Source organism: Leucopleurus acutus (genome assembly GCF_964270905.1).
Source record: "Leucopleurus acutus genome assembly, chromosome: 4".
Lineage (NCBI taxonomy): Eukaryota > Metazoa > Chordata > Mammalia > Artiodactyla > Delphinidae > Leucopleurus > Leucopleurus acutus.
The window spans coordinates 139,826,746-139,846,187 of record NC_139146.1 but is presented as its reverse complement, the minus strand read 5'-3'; the positions used below and the strand labels follow the sequence as shown (position 1 = coordinate 139,846,187).

The window sequence follows — 19,442 nt, the reverse complement described above, 5'->3', positions numbered from 1 at the left end:
AATCCTAAAGTCATTACTACTTGCTTTGAATGCGTAAGATGTTTCCTTATGTACCAGATTAATCCTATAAAATTATTTTGTTGATTATTTCCTGAGCACAAAAGGCTAGGCAATAGAAAAAGGCAGTCTAGGAGAGGGCTGCTGGATAGTATAGGGAAATTAGGTTGGAATTCACCTTCTAGAGATTCACCAGTCTTCTAGAGATGGGTCATAAAGCTAAGTACTGTCACAAAGAGAAAAAAGGTAGGAAAAACAATTATTTCACTAACTCTTAGCCGTATCTAGCTCTACCATATCTTCCTTGCACTGAATTTTTCATCATATATTAGAGAAGAAATTCTTTGAGAAGCTAGCAGAGAGGTATAAAGTCAACATTACCAATGGACAAGCTGTAGAGTACGTATCTCAAGTAACGCTACAAATATACTCATTTACTTAATTTTTCACACCTAAATGAGAAATTACCATTCACAAATTAATTTTATTCTATATATCGTTCATTATACTCCTGTTCACCAACTAACTGCATTTGTCACATTTTTTTATAGTTCGCTCCTTACTGAAAGATTCAAACCTTCTTCACCATCCTCACCAAAGAATAAAAAAAGAAGGAAGGAAGGAAGGAAGGAAGGAAAGAAGGAAGGAAGGAAGGAAGGAAGAAAGAAAAAAGAGGTAATCTATTACCTGCCCTGGAAGAAAATATTGTGCCAGAAGGCCAGAAAGATATGTCTGGGAGCCCAACAGGGGAGATGTATGCATGGCTCAACTTTTATGTCTTCCTTTATGTGTGAGAAAGCATTCTGGCCGTGGAAGGAGGGGTCTCTTTCTATTCTTTTTTTCATCTATTATAGATGTTTTTTAAATAAACTTCAAATTTAATTGGTGTTTAGGAAAATAATTCTTTACTCCTGAGACAAAGGATTATTTATTTTATAAATTTAGCACAATGGTTTATTTTCTTTTCATTTAAAGAACTACAGCTTAAATCCAATCCTAATGAAATCCCCATAATTCAAATAATTTTAACAGTTATACAGAAGTGTTCCTAATTGATAAATATAATGATGGCCAGTTAATGATTTCTCACTGATCTTGTAAATTTTTAAAATAAAAGATGGGCTTTTTTTCTATGAGATATTAAAAGTCTCTTTAAATTAGATCCAGGACACCTTTTGCTCTGTAATTTTTCAATATATTTCAATGCAAAGACAACAAACAGTGCTTAGTTTCACAGAATATGAGTTTTCACAAAGTTACACACTTTTTCTTCAGTCTTACTGTAACCTAGCTCTTACTTATGCAATGGATGCAGTATTATTGCATGGCTTCTCCCATTGAGCCAAACTGTCACTGGGCAACTTGTTTGCATAATCGTGCTAACCAAGATAACATGGCTTTCTTCAGAAAAATCCCCTGTGTATAGGTAAAACAAAAACAAAAACATACAGCATGTAAGTGTTTGCTGGTGATCTGTTACCTCACTAAAGTGACACTTACAAAGGCTAATATAACGAGTAAGTGTTACATGATTAGCTAAGCAACTCTTATTCAGTATAAGGTACCAGGAGAAATACTTTGAATAACTTAGGGGTTCTATTAAAGAATGTTCTGATCATATTTATCCCCAAAGGACAAAAACTTCATTTATTTAATTTAAAAAAGGTATGCTAAAATTATTGATAAGAGAAACAATCTCTAATACAGGTATACTACTAAGCTAATACTTGTACTCCATAAAAATTCAGTATCAAACTTGGCTGGGTCCACAGTGCTAGCCAGCAATCCTCCCATTCCATCTGCCTTTCCCCTCTGCAAATATTCTATACCTTTACCACTCTTCTCAAGCTTTCAATCTCATCTCTTTTCTTCTGTCAGAGGATAACTTCAACTCCAATTTCATAGAGAACACAGACCCAAAAGACAGGAACTCCCTCAACATTTTATTTCCATCTGTCCAATTCTGGCCATATACAAAGGGGATCTGCACCCACTATCATCTTTCATCTTTCACACAATTCACTCTATTTAGGTCTTTTACTGAAAACAAGTTCTCCCAGTAAAAAGTAATTTCTACAAGAAAATAAAGTTTGTTTTTGGAGAGATATGGTTTCCTGAAACACATTTCAGCACACTGTTTAATTAAAGGTTTTTCTTAAAGAAATTCAAAAGCAAGTCTCTCATTTATTCACTTATCTCACTTATTCAGCCACCTCTGACACAATACTACTATTATAAAAGTCATTAGCAAGATTATTTATAATTCTCAAAGTACTTCACTACCATTCAGGCTAACCAAATATCCTTTACCGTGATTATGGAGTCTTTGTTTCTTATTGTGGTCACACAGATGAAATGTTACATTCAAGCTTTAGCATCTGAATATATATGAAGAAAAGCAAAATATAAATACATTGATACTTGATTTAAAAATAACTTCAATTCCAAATTACGGTGAGTAAAAAAGAATTAACTAAAAATAAGAATGGGAAAAAAGGGTGAAAAAAGAAAGAAAATAAGATTAAAAGAGAAATAGGTAAGAAAGGGCAAAAGAGAAAGAAAACTAGCTTTACCTACTTTTCACTTAAGCTAGTTCACTGTACTATTCACTCTCTATGTTGAATTATCCAATTAATCACTGTTCAGAGTCCTTCATCCTTATACTTTAGTTTCCTTAGACAGCAATTTCAGTACAACATCAATACAGTTTCCTTAAGCTACAGCAGGAGACCATAACAGTATTTTCTCTAGTGTTTCATATTCAGAAGTTCATTTTCTTTCCAGAAAATCTTTTCTTAATTATAAAATTAATAAAGTCAATCTCCAAAACCCAGTTCATAATTTTCCAATTCTACCTAATTCTTCTGCTTTAAGTAGAAGTGTATCATGAAGTAAAACTAAAACACTGAGATAGAATGATCAGAGTAAGAAAAATATTAAAAGGAGAGGACGTTATACTGTTTGCATATGTATAAAGATAGCCTTAAAGAAAGAATATAAACAGAAAAAAAACTATCCTTCATTAATATAAGTAGGAAATTAAAATGCTGCTGCAGTTGCCCTCAATCTTCTTCTCATATGAAATTCTCCTGCTTTCATATATATACATATATATATGACAAAACAACTCTTTATCCTCTTTCAATATTGTTATCTAAACACTGTACTGTGTCAAAAATTGAAACAATTTGCCTCAAAAAACTTCTTTCTGTAAGTAGCTTTGTGGCTTATAGTTACTTTAAAAGACGGAAACTTCCAGAGTTGGTAATTTACAGACTGATTTTATAAAGAATATAAAGCATAAGACACCCAGAGTTCAATTCCTCAATGTCTGTTCTGCTACTGAATTATAATCCAAACCCATTTTTTAGGTGTTACGACATTAAACTTATATTAGTATCAGTTATAATGGACACATAAGTTATTTATTCCTACCTGAGAACTCCATCTACTTGGTCTTTGGTGTAGCCTTTTCCACTTTCACCACTACCAGAGTAGCTGTCCTTTGTGCAGTTAGGCTTGCTTTGATCACTACTACCTGACGGTTTTCGGCAATGAGGGCTATTTCCAGCAGTGCTTCCATTTTTCATAATTATTTCCAATAGCGCTGTGGAAAGATACAGAAAGCATACTATCTCTGTTTACATACACATGGTCTTGAGAAAAAAGTTATAAAGCTGACAAATTGTGTACTTCAGAAAGATACACCATAGGGTCTTTTAAAATAAATAGCAAGCATTCCCTTATGTACTTAGCTGTTGACAGACTACTGATCACCATTTAGAAGTAGAATATTAAGAAGTTTAATGTTAGTAACTCAAAATTACTATCATCCAATAACTTATGACATACTTTTATTTGTCACATCATGGTGAAACTGCAGAATACCAAAGAAAAAGATAGTCCTTAAAGTAGCCAATGAGATTACCTAAAAAGAAACAGAAATTAGACTTCCTATTTATTTCTCAGCAGCAACAATGGCAGCTAAGTGAGTAATAGCTTCAAAATACTTAGGGAGAATAACTGTCAACTTGAGTTCTGCACTAATTTTCTGAAAATTAGATAAGATTAAAATAAAAACATTTTCAAACAAACAAAAACTGAGAAAATTTACCACTAAGATTTCACTAGAAGATACTTAAAATACATATTTTGAACAAAAGGAAAATGCTTGCAGACAGGCTGAGATGTAAAAGGGAATGGACATCATGAGGTCCAAATACTGTGGAGCAAACACTGTCGTAATGTGTGAGTAAATCTAAACTGAGTCCATAAAGCAACAGTATATGTCTAGGATCTCCTAGAAAATACTGGAGAGGCACAGAAGAGGGTAGAGAGAATATATGAAATAAGAATGGCCATGTATATTCATAATGATTAAAGATGGGAGGGTGGGAGGGATTGATTAAACTATTCTCTCTCCTTTTGGGTATGCTTGAAACTTCCCACAATGAGTTAAAACTAAACATTGAAAATATAAAATCAACAGAACTAAAAGGAAAAAACAGAGAAACCCACCTTGACAGTAAAAGATTTTAACACACTTTTAATCCAAAACTGACACTGGGTCGATTAAATAATTACTAAGGATACAAATGACATAAACTTCTAATTTATCAAGTTTGATCTAAGAAACATAAAGTAATTATATCCAACAAATGTGAATATTCATTCTTTACAGGCACACAAGGAATGAAAATTGACTACATTATAACTAGACCATAATATTATCCTCTTCAAATCTCAAATAATTAGTATTATAATATACTACAATCTCTGAGCAAAATGCATTTAAGTGAGAAATCAATTACAAAAATGTAACTAGATCACAAATGGGTTGGAAAGGAGAAGAGTCTAGAAAAACTTATGTATCAGAGAAACAATCATAATATAAACAAGAAAATGGAATTGAAGAAATATGAACATACTACATATCAGATTTTGTGGGTCATCAAATGGTGCTGGCACAACTGGAGAGCTAAATGAAAAACAATGAATCTGGACCCCTTCTTCACACCATACACAAAAATTAACTCAAAATAGATCACACACCTATACATAAGAGCTAAAACTATAAAACTCTTAGAAGAAACTATAGGAGTAGATCTTTGTGACTTTGATTTAGTCCAAAATTCTTAGATTTGACACATTAAGTAAAGTGGCAAAAGAAAAAACAGAGAAACTGGACCTTATCAAAATTGAAAACTTTTGCCCCTCAGAGAATATCATCAATAAAGTAAAAAGACAATCCACAGAATGTGAAAAAATATTTACAAGATCATATATCTGAAAGAGACATATATCTAGAATATATAAAGGAATCTTACAATTCAATAGTAAAAGGACCAAAACCTCAATTAAAAATGGGTAAAGGATCTGAATAGACATTCTCCAAAATAGATATATAAGTGATTAATAAGTACATGAAAAGTTGTGCAACGATATCCACTAGGCAAATGAAAATTAAAACTACAACGAGATACCACTTTACATCCACTAGGATGACTATCATCAACAAGATGGACAATAACAAGTGTTGGCAAGAATATGGAAAAATGGGAACCCTTATACATTGCTGGTGGTAATGTAAAATGCTATGTCCACTTTGAAAAATCACCTGGTAGTTCTTTAAAAGATTAAACATATATTTACTATTTCACCCAACAATCTTATCCCTGGGTGTATACCCAAGAGAAATGAAAACATACATGTATACAAAAACTGGTTCACAAATGTTCATAAGAGTATTGCTCATAATAGAAAAAAGTTGAAACAATTGAAATGTCCATCAAATTATGAACCGATAAATAAAATGTGATATGTCCATATAATGGAATATTGACAATTTAAAAAATGAAGTATTGATATATGCTACAACATGGATGAACCTTGAAAACATGCTAAGTGAAAAAAGCCAGTCACAAAAGACCACATATTGTATGATTCCATTTATAAGGAATGTATAGAATAGGCAAATCTACAGAGACAGAAAGATCAGTTGTTGCCAAGGGTTACTGGGGAGGGAAGGACAGAATTGGGGAGAAATGAAGAGTCATTGCTAGTGAGTATGAGGTTTCTTTCTGTGATGAAGAAAATGTTCTAAAATTAATTGCTGTTATGGTTGCACAACTCTGTGAACCCACTGAATGGTATACTTTAATTGAATGAATTGTAAGGTATGTGAGTTACATCTCAGTAAAGCTGTTATATATATATTTTTTAAAATCCAGCATTGTCATTGCCACACGGCTTGTGGGATCTCAGTTCCCCGACAAAGGACTAAACCCAGGCCACAGCAGTGAAACTGCTGAATCCTAACCACTAGACCACCAGGGAACTCCCGATAATTATTCTTAATATTTTACATATGAGAAATTTCTTCCATATCTTTTTCCTAGCTAATGCATTCAAGAGGTCACCAAAGACATACGATATTCAGTTTTTATAACAATCTAGCTGTAGATGGTACAGAAAGGCTCTTAATTAGACACCAATCTAGTAGTTATTAACAATATAAGAATAACATATAGTTAACTTTTAACTATAGTTTAGATCATATTTAATGCAATCACATTAACCTTGAGAGCAGAAGCCAGCACGGTCTAGTGGGTAGTAGTTCACAACTTTTTAATATGAAAAATTTTGTGGAAATTCTGGGAAGACAACAGCTTACATTTTAAACCTCATAAATTAGAGCAATTAGACAGCAAAATCAAAACCTCATGTACAAAATCCCAAAATACAAGAAGGTGGGGACAAGCCACCAATAGTTACAAGATCTATGTGGGTAGTATCATCTGTGCAGGAAAAAGCAGAGGACAGTAACAGGGCATTTTACCAGTCCACAGAACAAAATAACTGCAAAATAGCCAACAGGGACTCTCTATGAAGCAGAGCAGGCGAAAATGAGAAAAGTGAATAAAAAGGAATGGGTTTTGCTCACTACAATAGCATATGATTGAAAGCGTTCACAATAAACTCTTAAGGGCATCCAGTCACTACAATTCTCAAAACTAATCAGTCAAAGCTCTCCTCCAGAACAAAGTCACACCAAGGAGAAACTGCTGGGAACAGGATCCACACTGAAGAGACGAGAGGCAATAGAAAAAAAAGAAAAGCGAAATTCCAGATAAAGTGGGGAAGGAGAAAGGAGTGAGGAGATCTTACATAGCAAGGTGACATACTTTCAAACATTACGCAGAAACTGGAGAAGATCTCTGTGTATTTAGAAAGGCTAACTAACTTCACATAAAAATGAATAAAAGAAAATGATAGAAGTGAAATCTGATACAAAGATACATTAAAAAAAAAAAGAACAGGATAAATCTCTGAACACAATGAAAGCACACCACAAACACTTGCCAACAAAATAGGTAAACACTATAACCTACTATTTCTAAACAAGCTGAAAAGACTTTTAAAAATTATTCACAATACAAAAGAACAACATAAATTAGAATTAACCCCCCCCCCAAATTATCTACACATAGCTTAGGTGATAAAACTCAGGAGACAAAAAGAAATGGAAAAATCAATTCAAAAAAGAAGAATTAAACTAGAAGAAACAAAGAGTTAATAAACACAACAGAACTGCTGTGTAAATGAAAGAGAACATAAAAAGTACAATTTTTTAACTAAAACAAATGAAAAAGGCAAAAAATTAGAAAGAAAATGGCAAATATCAAAGATAGTTAAAGAAGACCCAACATACATATAATGAGTCCTGAAGAAGAAAAATAAAGGAAATTAAACCAATATAACAATAATTGGAGAAAACTTTTCTGATATAAAAATAAAAACATCTGAAACCACATAATGAAAGGGCCAATCATGTACCTAAGAATACTGACTCAGAAAAACCAACATTAAGATATACTCTACTAAAATTAATTGAGCATCTAGTCAAAAAGATCAAATGGCTTATTCTCTTATAAAGAAAATCAGATTGTCATCAGACTTTGCTCATCAGTAGTACTTGCATAAAACAATAGAAATATATATTTAGATACCCAAAGAAAGAAAATTTGAATCAAGGATTTTGTATCCCTCACTAACTTCAAGCATTAAGACCCACAGCTGAACTGTTTTCCACATTCCAGAACTTAGGGAGCATAGTTCCCACAAGGCCTTCCTAGAAATCTACTAGAGAACAGGCTTTAGAAATCCAAAATTAGACATACAATGACATAAGGACTGATGGTGAACATTAAATGTACAGTGACCTACTGAGTTAAAACTGAACTACAATTAAAAGAGAACACATAGTATGTAGTAATAATATGCTCTGACACTGTAGATAGGTTCAAATATTTTTTAAATGGTAGGATTCCTCTCTCTTTCCTTTTACTTGTAAAAAAAAAAAGATAATTTGTCTTCTCTTCCTTTCATTTTCATTTGGCAGCTGAAGCCTGGACCAAAGGAACTTATTGGGACCAAGGAAGCACTCACAGCCAAAAGCATGGCTAAGCTTGACAGGCCTGCACCAATGGGATCAAAAATGCAACTCGTTACATACAGGGGGAAAAATGAACAAATGAGTAAATTGATAATAATGGGAGCCACATTTCTTACTCTCAGAAAATGGAATTACAAGGGGCTTCCTTAGTGGCACAGTGGTTGGGAGTCCGCCAGCCTATGCAGGGGACGTAGGTTCGAGCCCTTGTCCACGAGAATCCCACATGCCATGGAGCTGCTAGGCCCATGCACCACAACTACTGAGGCTGCACTCTGGAGCCCGCAAGCCACAACTACTGAGCCCGTGCACCACAACTGCTGAAGCCTGTGTGCCTATAGTTCGTGCTCTGCAGCAGGAGAGGCCACCGCAGTGAGAGGCATGCACGCCACAGCGAGCAGTGGCCCCCGCTCGCCGCAGCTGGAGAGGGCCCACACACGGGAGCGAAGACCCAACACAGCCAAAAATAAATAAAATAAAATTTTAAAAAAACAAAGAAAATGGAATTACAAATATGAAAACACAGGTTAGAATGAACCCTGTGGACTTCAAACGGAGGTGTGTGAATCTTTGCACAGACTGCAAAATTAATATAGATTAAATTACTACAGGCATGTGTATACCCACAAACACATATAACACAGAGATATACATACACATACATACATGCAACATACACACATATACAGGCATTCATACATACATATATTTCTTTTTTTAAGATTTATTTATTTATTATTATTTTTGGCAGCATTGGGTCTTCATTGCTGCACGCCGGCTTTCTCTAGTTGTGGCGAGAGGGGGCTACTCTTTGTTGTGGAGCGCAGACTTGTCACTGCAGTGGCTTCTCTTGTTGCAGAGCACAGGTTCTAGGCGCGTGGGCTCAGTAATTGTGGCTCACAGGCTCTAGAGTGCAGGCTCAGTCGTTGTGGTGCATGGGTTTAGTTGCTCCATGGCATGTGGGATCTTCCCAGACCAGGGATCAAACCCGTGTCCCTTGCATTGGCAGGCGGATTCTTAACCACTGTGCCACCAGGAAGTCCCCATACATATATTTCTTAGCTCTACCAAGAGGACCTAGAGACAATGATATACCTGTAGCAATGAGCTTATCAAGTGTCTATATCTTAGTTTCTAAGTACCATTATCCACTAAAAAGAATCAGGACTCCTGGGGAGAGAACTGATTCCCAGGGCAGAGAAAGTAAAACGTAAGCCTGAAAACTTTTTTGTGCCAGAAAGTAAGGAAGTTCAAAGAATGATGAGGACATGTCAAAAAGACATAGCAGCCAGCTTGAAGGGGCTCCTACTGACTAAATCTGAGGCATCAAAATGAATAATGATAATAATGGATTAAATAGGAATCCATGAATCCATACTAATAAATAAAGTTAAGTGCCAACTAATAAACTGCAGAAGAAATAATGGAATAAAAAACCAACATGTGGCAACCATCAGAAATTTATTCTGAAAAGAATCATCAATGGATGCTAAAAGGAGTTACTGAAAGTTTGTTGTGGAACAGGACATTTACGGTTTCAAAGTATTTTCCCACAAAATATTTATTAATTACAAGACGGGGGAAAAAAAAGTAAGTTTAGAGTGGAGAAACCTGGTAATCACCAACTTCACCAAGTGATCAAAGTTAACCTCACCAGTAAGGACGAAATCAACATAACATGTCTCCTGATAAGTTACACTAAGAACATGGTATGCCTACCAAAGATTCATAAGAGGAAATGTCAGCCAAACCCAAATTGAGGGAAATTCTATTAAATATCTGGTCTGCACTCATCAAAAATGCCAAGATCAAGAAAGAAAAGAGAGGGGATGTAAATTGGTACAGCTGCTATGGAGAACGGTATGGAGGTTCCTCAAGAAACTAATAATAGAGCTACCGTATGATCCAGCAATCCCACTCCCACTCCTGGGCATATATCCAGAGAAAAACATGGTTCAAAAGGATACATGCACCCCAATGTTCATTGCAGCACTGTTTACAATAGCCAAGACACGGAAGCAACCTAAATGTACATTGATAGATGAATGGATAAAGAAGATGTGGTACATATATACAATGGAATATTACTCAGCCATTAAAAAAGAATGAAGTAATGTCATTTGCAGCAACATGGATGGACCTGGAGATTATCATACTAAGTGAAGTAAGTCAGACAGAGAAAGACAAATATAATGTGATATCGCTTACATGCGAAATCTAAAAAAGATGATACAAATGAGCTTATTTACAAAACAGAAACAAACTCACAGACTTAGAGAATGAACTTATGGTTTGGTTACGAGGGGCTGGGGTTGGGGAGGGATGGATTGAGAGTTTGGGATTGACATGTACACATGGCTATACTTAGAATAGATCACCAACAAGGACCTACTGCATAGCACAGGGAACTCTGCTCAATACTCTGTAATAACCTAAATGGGAAAAGAATTTGAAAAAAGAATAGATACACGTATATGTATAAATAAATCACTTTGCTCTACACCTGAAACTAACATAATGTTGTTAATTGTTTGATTAAACAAGCAATTGTTAGTCAACTATACTCCAATATAAAAAAAAAGAAAAAAGATATCTAGAGAACAAAATATGCCAAATAAATGCAACATATGTCCTTTTTGCTATCAAAAACATAACTGGGAGAACTGGAAGAATTTGAATGAGGTACATGCATTAATTTCATGAATCTGATGGTTATACTGTTGTTATGTAAGAGTGTCCTTGTCTTAAAAACATACACTGAATTATTTAGGGGTAACAGGACATCATGTCTACAACTTACTCTTAATTGGTTCAGGAAAAAATATAATAAGAACAAATTGTGTATGTGTGTGGGTGGGGGAGAGATAGCAGGGAGAGAGAGGGAGGGCACGATAAAGCAAATGCAGTAAAATTTTATCAAATAGGAAGCCTGAGTGAAATGTACATAGGGAAGTCTACACTACTTTTAAGACTTTTCTATAAATTGGAAAGTATTTCAGAATTTTTAAAAAGCTAAAATATGGAGGGAAAATAGAGAGAGTATATGAAAAGAAAATATAACTGTTTTCAGTAATTTTTATCAGTGAGGTAGTATTGGTAATATTACACTGAAACTATTATGTATATGATGTGGCATAAAGCAAATAAATAATCATGACACAGTCTATCATTTGCCATGGCCTTGAAAACCAGGATTACTACTGTGGAAGGAAAAAAACAGAAATAGAAGTGAGAAAAGTTTAAACACCCCAAAGTGCTTAACTTGAATTGGACTTACTAGTATAAACTTATTAAGCTGTTTTAACTTAAAAAAAAAAAATTCCCTAGTCTGTACACTGAAAAGGCCCAGAAACAATGAACAATCTATTAGCCACAGCATCCTTAGTACCAGATTGTGATACTGAAACACCATTTTCCACTAAAAGAAACCAGGGCTTACTGGAGATATGGTTGATTCCAGGTCTAGTATAGGGAATATAGAAGAGGAACCTGAAACTTTCTGTTATACCAGAGAAAGGAAACTATTAAAGACTATTGCGAATGTGTCTATAGGACTCAGGAGCTAACCTAAAGGTGTTCCCACTGGCCAGATCTAAAAAATAATATTATCTGCCTTTGGAAAAGGGGAGCCAACTCCTTTTCTTGAAAACTGATAAAAGCAGTCAAGCACTTATCATATCCTGCCTTTCCTATATGAACTGCAACACTGTGTAACCCTAAGACAGGTGAGGGGAAAGTGTCTCTTTATAGAAGTATTTCAGCCAATAAAAGAAACATTATTTTTTAAAAATGGTTAAAGCCAGATGTGAAAGTGGTTATATGTGTTTATATTTGCAGGTGGCCACAAAGTCCCTATGCATGCTAATTAGGAGTTATCTGTACATTCCCTTTCATTCTTAGCACAAACACATTCTCTCATGGACATCTTCCATGTTAAAAGCTAGATGCTAGATATTGTTAAAGCAGGATCATACAGTTGCTTTAAATTTTCAAGTTATTATGATACTGAAAATCTTTCTACAATTTCATGCATAGGAGCTGTGCTTAACAATGGCTGTGTGTATACATGCACTCACGCCAAGCACTCTTTGGCTCCAGAAGAGTGAAAATTTGGACAAGTTCCATTACCTCTGGGTCTCACTATCCAGTTTTATCATCTTAAAAGTGGAATCAGCAAGGTTTTCTGGATTAACAATCACTGGAACCAATGCCTGAGAAGGTAATGGATTCAGTTTCAAATACTGCCAGAATTTAGAACACACTGGCCTTTTCTGATTTATTAAATGTCTTAGCTATCATAGGAGATCTCAGTTACTACAATAATGTGCAGTATTACAAATATTAATTGGGCAGATACAGTACTTATAAACCAGATTACATTTACTTTTGGTTTTAAAACTATGCAACCTTATTTTATGTGTTCACTTTCCAGACAAACAGCCTTGCTTGTGGTTTTAATGTAATTTGTACTTACTTTAAGTATACTCCATATTAAGGACCAGTGGAAAAGTAAATATAGTATTAAAAACGGTTATGTGGATAATCCAAAAGTGAAAAACCAAGATCTGTTTTTATTTCATAAGGTTCTGCTGCACACCTGTTATATATAATGTCCATCACCAACAAAACCTAAAATAAGAACACATGATTTGAAAAAAGGATTTTTTTCCTTCCTCCTCACAAACTGGAAATAGCTTTTATTTGTGTGATTATAAAAGTAATGCTGTTCAGCTCATTAAAAAAGACATAACAAAGTGAAGATCACTTATAAATCCCACACAAGAAAAAAAAATCACTCAACCATTTTGGTATATTTAACTCTAGTTACTCTAGTTGGCTAGCTGTCTAGCTTCTTATATATTCTGAACAAAATGAGAATAATCTACATATGATTGTAGCCTACCTTTATTAAGTTCATAATTCAATGTATATTATCACTTAAGAGCAATAAATCTAGGTCCACATCATCTTTATTTTTTAAGACCTTGTTCAGAACTATTGCAATAGGGGAGAGAGAGCAGGCTGAACTCTGAATTCATTAAGACAGCTGGGAATTTGTAGCCCATAAGCAGGGTGAGGTGGGTCAGTGGATGGAAAATTACTGAGGCACATCATCGTTTTTAATAGGTGCATAGTATATGAATGCAATGCAATTTATTTAATCAATTCCCACTGATGGACTCTTTCCAAATTTTTGCTACAGTGACAACCCTTATACATACATTTTTGCACACTTGTCCGATCATGGAAAAACTTCACTTGTGAATATATTACCATGAAAAGGCTTACAGCTATAACTTTTTCATTTATTTATTTAACAAATTGTCTTCATTGATAAGGGAATAAAATTATATAAACAAGTATTATTCCAGAAAATCTAGGCTTTACAGATGCCACAAGTATATGCAAAACACTGTTAGACACCTATGAGTAGAAAAGATGATTAACATTAAAATAGTTCCTGACAACAGGAGAGGAACAGCTATACACATAAATAATACAAGGAATAAGTGCAAGGCAAGGAGAACTACATGTTAACTAAGAAGGGAATGAGTAGTTGAATCTAAACAGAGATTAATCCTAATTTAAGGTAATTATTTTATGCTTAAATAGGTAATTAAAAAAATGACAGAAAAGAGACGAATACTATATTGTTAACTCCAAGGCACCATCCAAATACTTTTGCCATAGTATTCAATAGTAATACATGAAATTCTTATAGCTCTTAATAAAATAACCTTATAATAATCCTGTGAAGACTACAGATAAAACTGCGGCCCAGGAAAGGAAAGGGGAATGACAGGAACTGAGCCATTTCTGTGTCCAGCAGATACTTCCTATTTCATTCTTCTAGAATGTAAGCTCCCAGAGAAGAACTGTCTTATTGTTCACTGACTCCCTAGTTCCTAGAGCAGTGCCTGCCACAAAGAAGTATGGATTCAGTAAATATTTGTTGAATAAATATATCCCCATTTTATAGATGAGGAAATTGAGGATCAGAAAGACAGTTATGGATGTAGGGGCACAAAACCATTAAATTAAGGCTCAAACCAAATTCAGTATTCTTTCTTCAACTATAATGTCTGAAATAGTTTGGTTATTAGCTGAAATTTGGAGATCATTTTATAACACTTGGTGCTATCAAAATAACTGTTCTGAATGTATAATTTACACTTGTCACTAAATTTTGATTAAGTCAGAAACAGAAGAAAACGGAATTGTCTTAAAAGGAATAGGCTGGATAATACTACAGATGTGAAATGACAGTTTTAAAAGCTTTATTTTACCAATTTAAGTGTGACAAAGGAGGAGAGAACTTTGAATTTTTTATCAGATTTAAATTTAAAAATAATGCAGCAAAAAAAAAAAGAAGAAAAATCTACAAACATATGTCTCATCTGAGGGGAAAAATAAAAAGAGGACTATTTTTATTGCTATTGTGCTGATAGATGCTGCAAATTATACGTGAGTTATCCATTCAATAAAGTAGACACAGGATGGCCTTTTTTGAAGCTGGAGGCTGCCATATGGTTCAAATTACTATGAACTTCTCGAAAACAATTAAAATGCTTTTCTCTGAAAAAAAAATCTATACTTCAAACTGCCTGCCAATTAGTATGAAACACTAAAGTATTAAAATACCAATGTAAAGAATTAAAACAGTGAGACTGTATCTCTGTAAAAATCCAAAACATATCAATAATCCAATAAATATACAGTTTAAGAAACTAAAATGCAATTTACTTTCGCATGTTGACATTACTTTTCCAGAATATTTATATGTCCTATGTAGTAGACATATACATATATCAATCCTTTCAAACATAAACCAAACTCACAGTATGAAAATATTTGAAAGCTGTAAAATTCAATTTGCTTAGAAGTCCACTGCAATAAATAAACTGTAAAATAATATTCTCAACTAAATACTTAGAAAGCAACAATGTCCTAGACTCATTTGAAGATGCTTTTCCTCAAGGGAAACTCCTGCCAGCTTTTTAAAGTGGTTTATCAATCAGACTTCTCACCTGGCAAGAATAAAATGTAAAGAGGACAAAAATTCTAGAATTTAGCTAGAACTTAGTCTTACATCTTCTCATTCACTATATAAGAGAAATCAAAATGCAATGTTTTATTTTGCCTATCTTAGCATGAAAACACATTCATCAAAACTCTGAGTTACAAGGATTTGAGGGTAGTCTAGAATAGGTGAAATTCAGGTATAAAAATTTTAAATTCCATTTTAACCAATAGCTTCAATTCCCTTCTACATGAAATATTTTATCAGAAACTTATACAAATGTTCTAGATCTTTCCCTCCCCTGAATTCTTAAATTATTCCAATAAACATCTTCTGAGAACATTCTATGTAAAATACACTTTAAGTATTTGCATGTGACTTAGCTAAAGTTCACATGGGCCCTGTGATGAAAATCTTCCTTTTACTCATAACTAAACAAGGCTTGGCAACGTTAAGCAACTCATCCCTGGTTACAAAGCTGTCAGAGGCAAAGTCTGCACCTGAATAAGGTCTTCAGACTACACCACAACTGTAATCAACCACTTTATCTGGTAATCACATATTGCCATACAATACACTGTACTATTAACTTTCACTGTTATTTTCTTAATTTTCCCTATGTTCATGACTTTAAGAGCAATGTGTTGTGCTTTGATATCTTACGGTATCTTTAGTATTAGCAGATTGATTCAAGTTGCTTGTATGATAGAATTACAGACTACAAGTTTAAAAATTCTCAAAGCCTCACACTTGTTAAATGGAAATGATACCAAAATAATTGAGTGCTGTTAAATGCCTTCCATGTATTAACTCATCTAATTCTCATAATAGCCCTATAAAATCGGTACCTTATTGTCCCATTTTGCAGACAAAAATGCTAAAAGCTAGAAAGGTTATCTAACTTGCCCAAGATTAAGGTTACAAGTTAGTTTTGGGCAAGGCTTCAAAAGCCAAGGTATTGTCTCGAGTGGTTACATGCTCAATGTTAAAACTGTCCCTCTAAGACTAGACAATGACTAAATGAAATCATGTGGTCATACAGTTGAGAAATTCAAAAAATTTTAACTCTGGGCAATGATTTCTTGGATATGAAACCAAAAGCACAGGCAATAAAAAAAAAATAGACAAATGGCCCTATATCAAACTTAAAAAACTCCTGTACATCAAAGGAAACAACAGAATGAAAGACAACCTACAAAATGGGAGAAAAAAATCTGCAAATCACATATCTGATAAGGAGTTAATATCCAGAATATATAAAAAACTCCTACAACTTGACAACAAAAAAAATAACCTAATTTAAAAATGGGCAAAGGACTTGAATAGATATTTCTCAAAAGATGATATAAAAATGGCCAAAAAGCAAATAAAAAGATGCTCAACATCACTAATTGTTAGAGAAATGCAAATCAAAACCACAATGAGATATCACCACACACTTGCCAGGATGGCTACTATCAAAAACCAAAATGCAAACAAACAGAAAATAACAAGTGTTGGTGAGGATGTGGAGAAACTGGAACTCTTGTGCACTGTTGGCAGGAATGTAAAATGGCATTAACTGCTATGGAAAACAGTATGGCAGTTCCTCAAAAAAAGTGAAAACAGAATTACCAATATGATCCAGCAATTCCATTTCTGGGTATATATCCAAAAGAAGTGAAAGCAGGATCACAAAGAGGTATTTGCACACCCATGTTCATAGCAGCATTATTCACAGTAGCTAAGATATGGAAACTACAATCTATTCATAGATGATGAATGGATGCCGAAAATGTGGTGCATATATATGCAATGGAATATTACACAGCCTTCAAAAGGAACTCCTCTTATATTTATGCTACAACATGGATGAACTTCAGGGACACTATGCTAAGTTAAATAAGCCAGTCAAAAAAGGCAAGTACTATATAATTCCACTTATATAAGTTATCTATAGTAGCCAAATTTTTAAATGAAATTACAGTGGTGGTTGCCAGGGGCTGGGTGGGTAGGGAAATGGGGAATCGTTTAATTGGCATAGAGTTTTAGTTTTGTAAGACAAAATTTTGGAGATCTGTTGTACCACAATGTGAAAATGGTTAACACGACTGAACTATACACTTAAAAATGGTTAAGTTGGTAAATTTTGTTGTGTTTTTGCCACACTAAAAACAAAAAATCACTTTCTTTTCTTTCATTGCCCTCTCCTGTCCTTCCTGGTACAGTACTTAGCAGCAGTGTAATGAAAAGGATAGAGAAAAGTACGGAATGCAAGGGCTTTAACAATGTAGAAAAGAATTAAAAAAACAACAACAAAATGAAACAGGTCTCCCCACATTCTTACTGACTTACTGATAATTTTTTTCTTAACCTGGAAATATCTTGAACCTCAAGTGAAAACAGTATCCTATCGGCCAGACAATGGAGTGTAGTGGTGAAGGGCCTTTTGGAGCTAGAGAGCTCAAGTAGTATTCTGACTTTGTTACTAATTACTGTCTGACCTTGGGTAAGTTATTTTCATTCATTTACTCATTCATTCATTCATCAAAAATCTGTTTCCCTAATGAGTAAACCTGGTCAAATGAATCCTAGGATTGTTCTGGGGAGTAAATGAAACAATTCATGTAAAACACTAGACACTCTGTAAGCACTCAATACATGCTGGCTATAATTACTTTATAGCCTAGAAAGCAGGACAAGAACAGGACTTCGACTAAAGGAAGTCCAGTACTCTATTCCTAAACATGTGCCTCATTTGCCGATAATTATGGTGCTATCGAATCGGATACTACTTAGCAAATCATTCCTGACTCTATCATTCTTGTGCTCCTCTCTTCTAAAGAACTCTCTCTCGGAAAAGCAATGTCATCTCAGGTGTTGGAAAACGTTTGCTTTGGCAATAGTGTTTCCTACCCCAGAGGCGGTGGAACCAGGGACCTGTACATTAACCACCAAGAGTTCCCGTTCCTCTCACTTCATTAGGGGCCTAGACCTTATTTGGGGGTCAAGATGAGGAGGGAGGGGACCACACACCCACACACCCAGATATAAAGCCCCACTCTTTTAAGACAGGACCAGACGAATCTCCTGGAAGAATGACAGCTGGACATTTACGAAAACCGACCAGGGAACCGGCAACTCTTGCCTGCCGGCTGAGAGCCGGCATCTCGCAGGCAAGCTGGCGCGGAGGGAGTCTCGGGTGGTCCACAGCGGGCCCGGCTGGGTCGGTCAGGGCCGGGGCGGGGGTGTGTCGGGGAGGACCGTCCGGGGGGCCGGGCGGGCGGGGTCGTGGGGCCCTGCGGCTCCCAGAGGGGCGATGGTGGGGCGGGGGCGGGTTGCGCGGCGGCCCGGGGACCGGCCGGGGAAGAAGGGGACCGAGGGCCTCACCGCGGGCCGAGGGCAGTGGGTAGAGCTTCTCGGCCTTCTGCAGGAAGCGCTGGGCCTTCTCGCGGTTGCCGGCGTTCAGGGCCTCCCGGGCGATCTCGACACATTTCTCCGCCTCATCCCGGTTCCCCTCCATGGCTTGCGCCTTCTTCCGTTTCCTGCGGGAGCGCAGCGACGAGAGGCGGAAGCCGCCGTCGCCGAGGAGGCGAGGCTGGCCGGGGTTGGGGGCGTGCGGAGGCGAGCGGGGAGGAGCGCAGGCGACCGCGGCGGCGGGGCCCCGGCGCGCTGGCGGGCTTGCGGCTCCGCCTCCTCTCGGCGGCCTCCCCGCCCCCCGCGGGCCGCTACGGCTCGAGCCGCATCCCTGCCGGCCCCCGGACTGACCTCCCGGGTCCGACCGCCCGAGCCGACTCGGCGGTCCCTGCCTGGCGCGGCCCGGCTCGGGGCCAACCGACCTGGGGGCCGGGGGTGCGGGCGATACTGGGCCGGCTGACCGCCGGGGAGTTCCGCCGAGGCGGGGACCCGGCCGCCTGCAGCGGCAGTGACGTGCCCCCTGACCTCCCGGGGCGGCCCGCTCGGGCGGCAGCCCGCCTTCCTATAGCGGCCAGG

At 36.3% G+C, this 19,442-nt stretch overlaps 1 protein-coding gene across 3 annotated transcripts in view; it reads right to left on the bottom strand.

Moving 5' to 3' along the window:
• DNAJB14 (DnaJ heat shock protein family (Hsp40) member B14) overlaps positions 1–19,442 on the bottom strand; it is a 47,175-nt gene extending 27,733 nt beyond the window's left edge. Inside the window, exons 1-3 of one of the 3 annotated variants that reach the window (XM_082838768.1) lie at positions 18,840–19,442; positions 3,433–3,604; positions 1,323–1,413 (exon numbers count right to left, since the gene is read on the bottom strand). In XM_082838768.1, the coding sequence (XP_082694894.1) occupies positions 1,401–1,413; positions 3,433–3,604; positions 18,840–18,972 (318 nt within the window). In that variant the 5' untranslated portion in view covers positions 18,973–19,442 and the 3' untranslated portion in view covers positions 1,323–1,400. Of the gene's footprint in view, positions 1–1,322; positions 1,414–3,432; positions 3,605–18,839 lie in introns of those variants that run through there. The other 2 variants (XM_082838767.1, XM_082838769.1) reach the window with 2 other exon arrangements.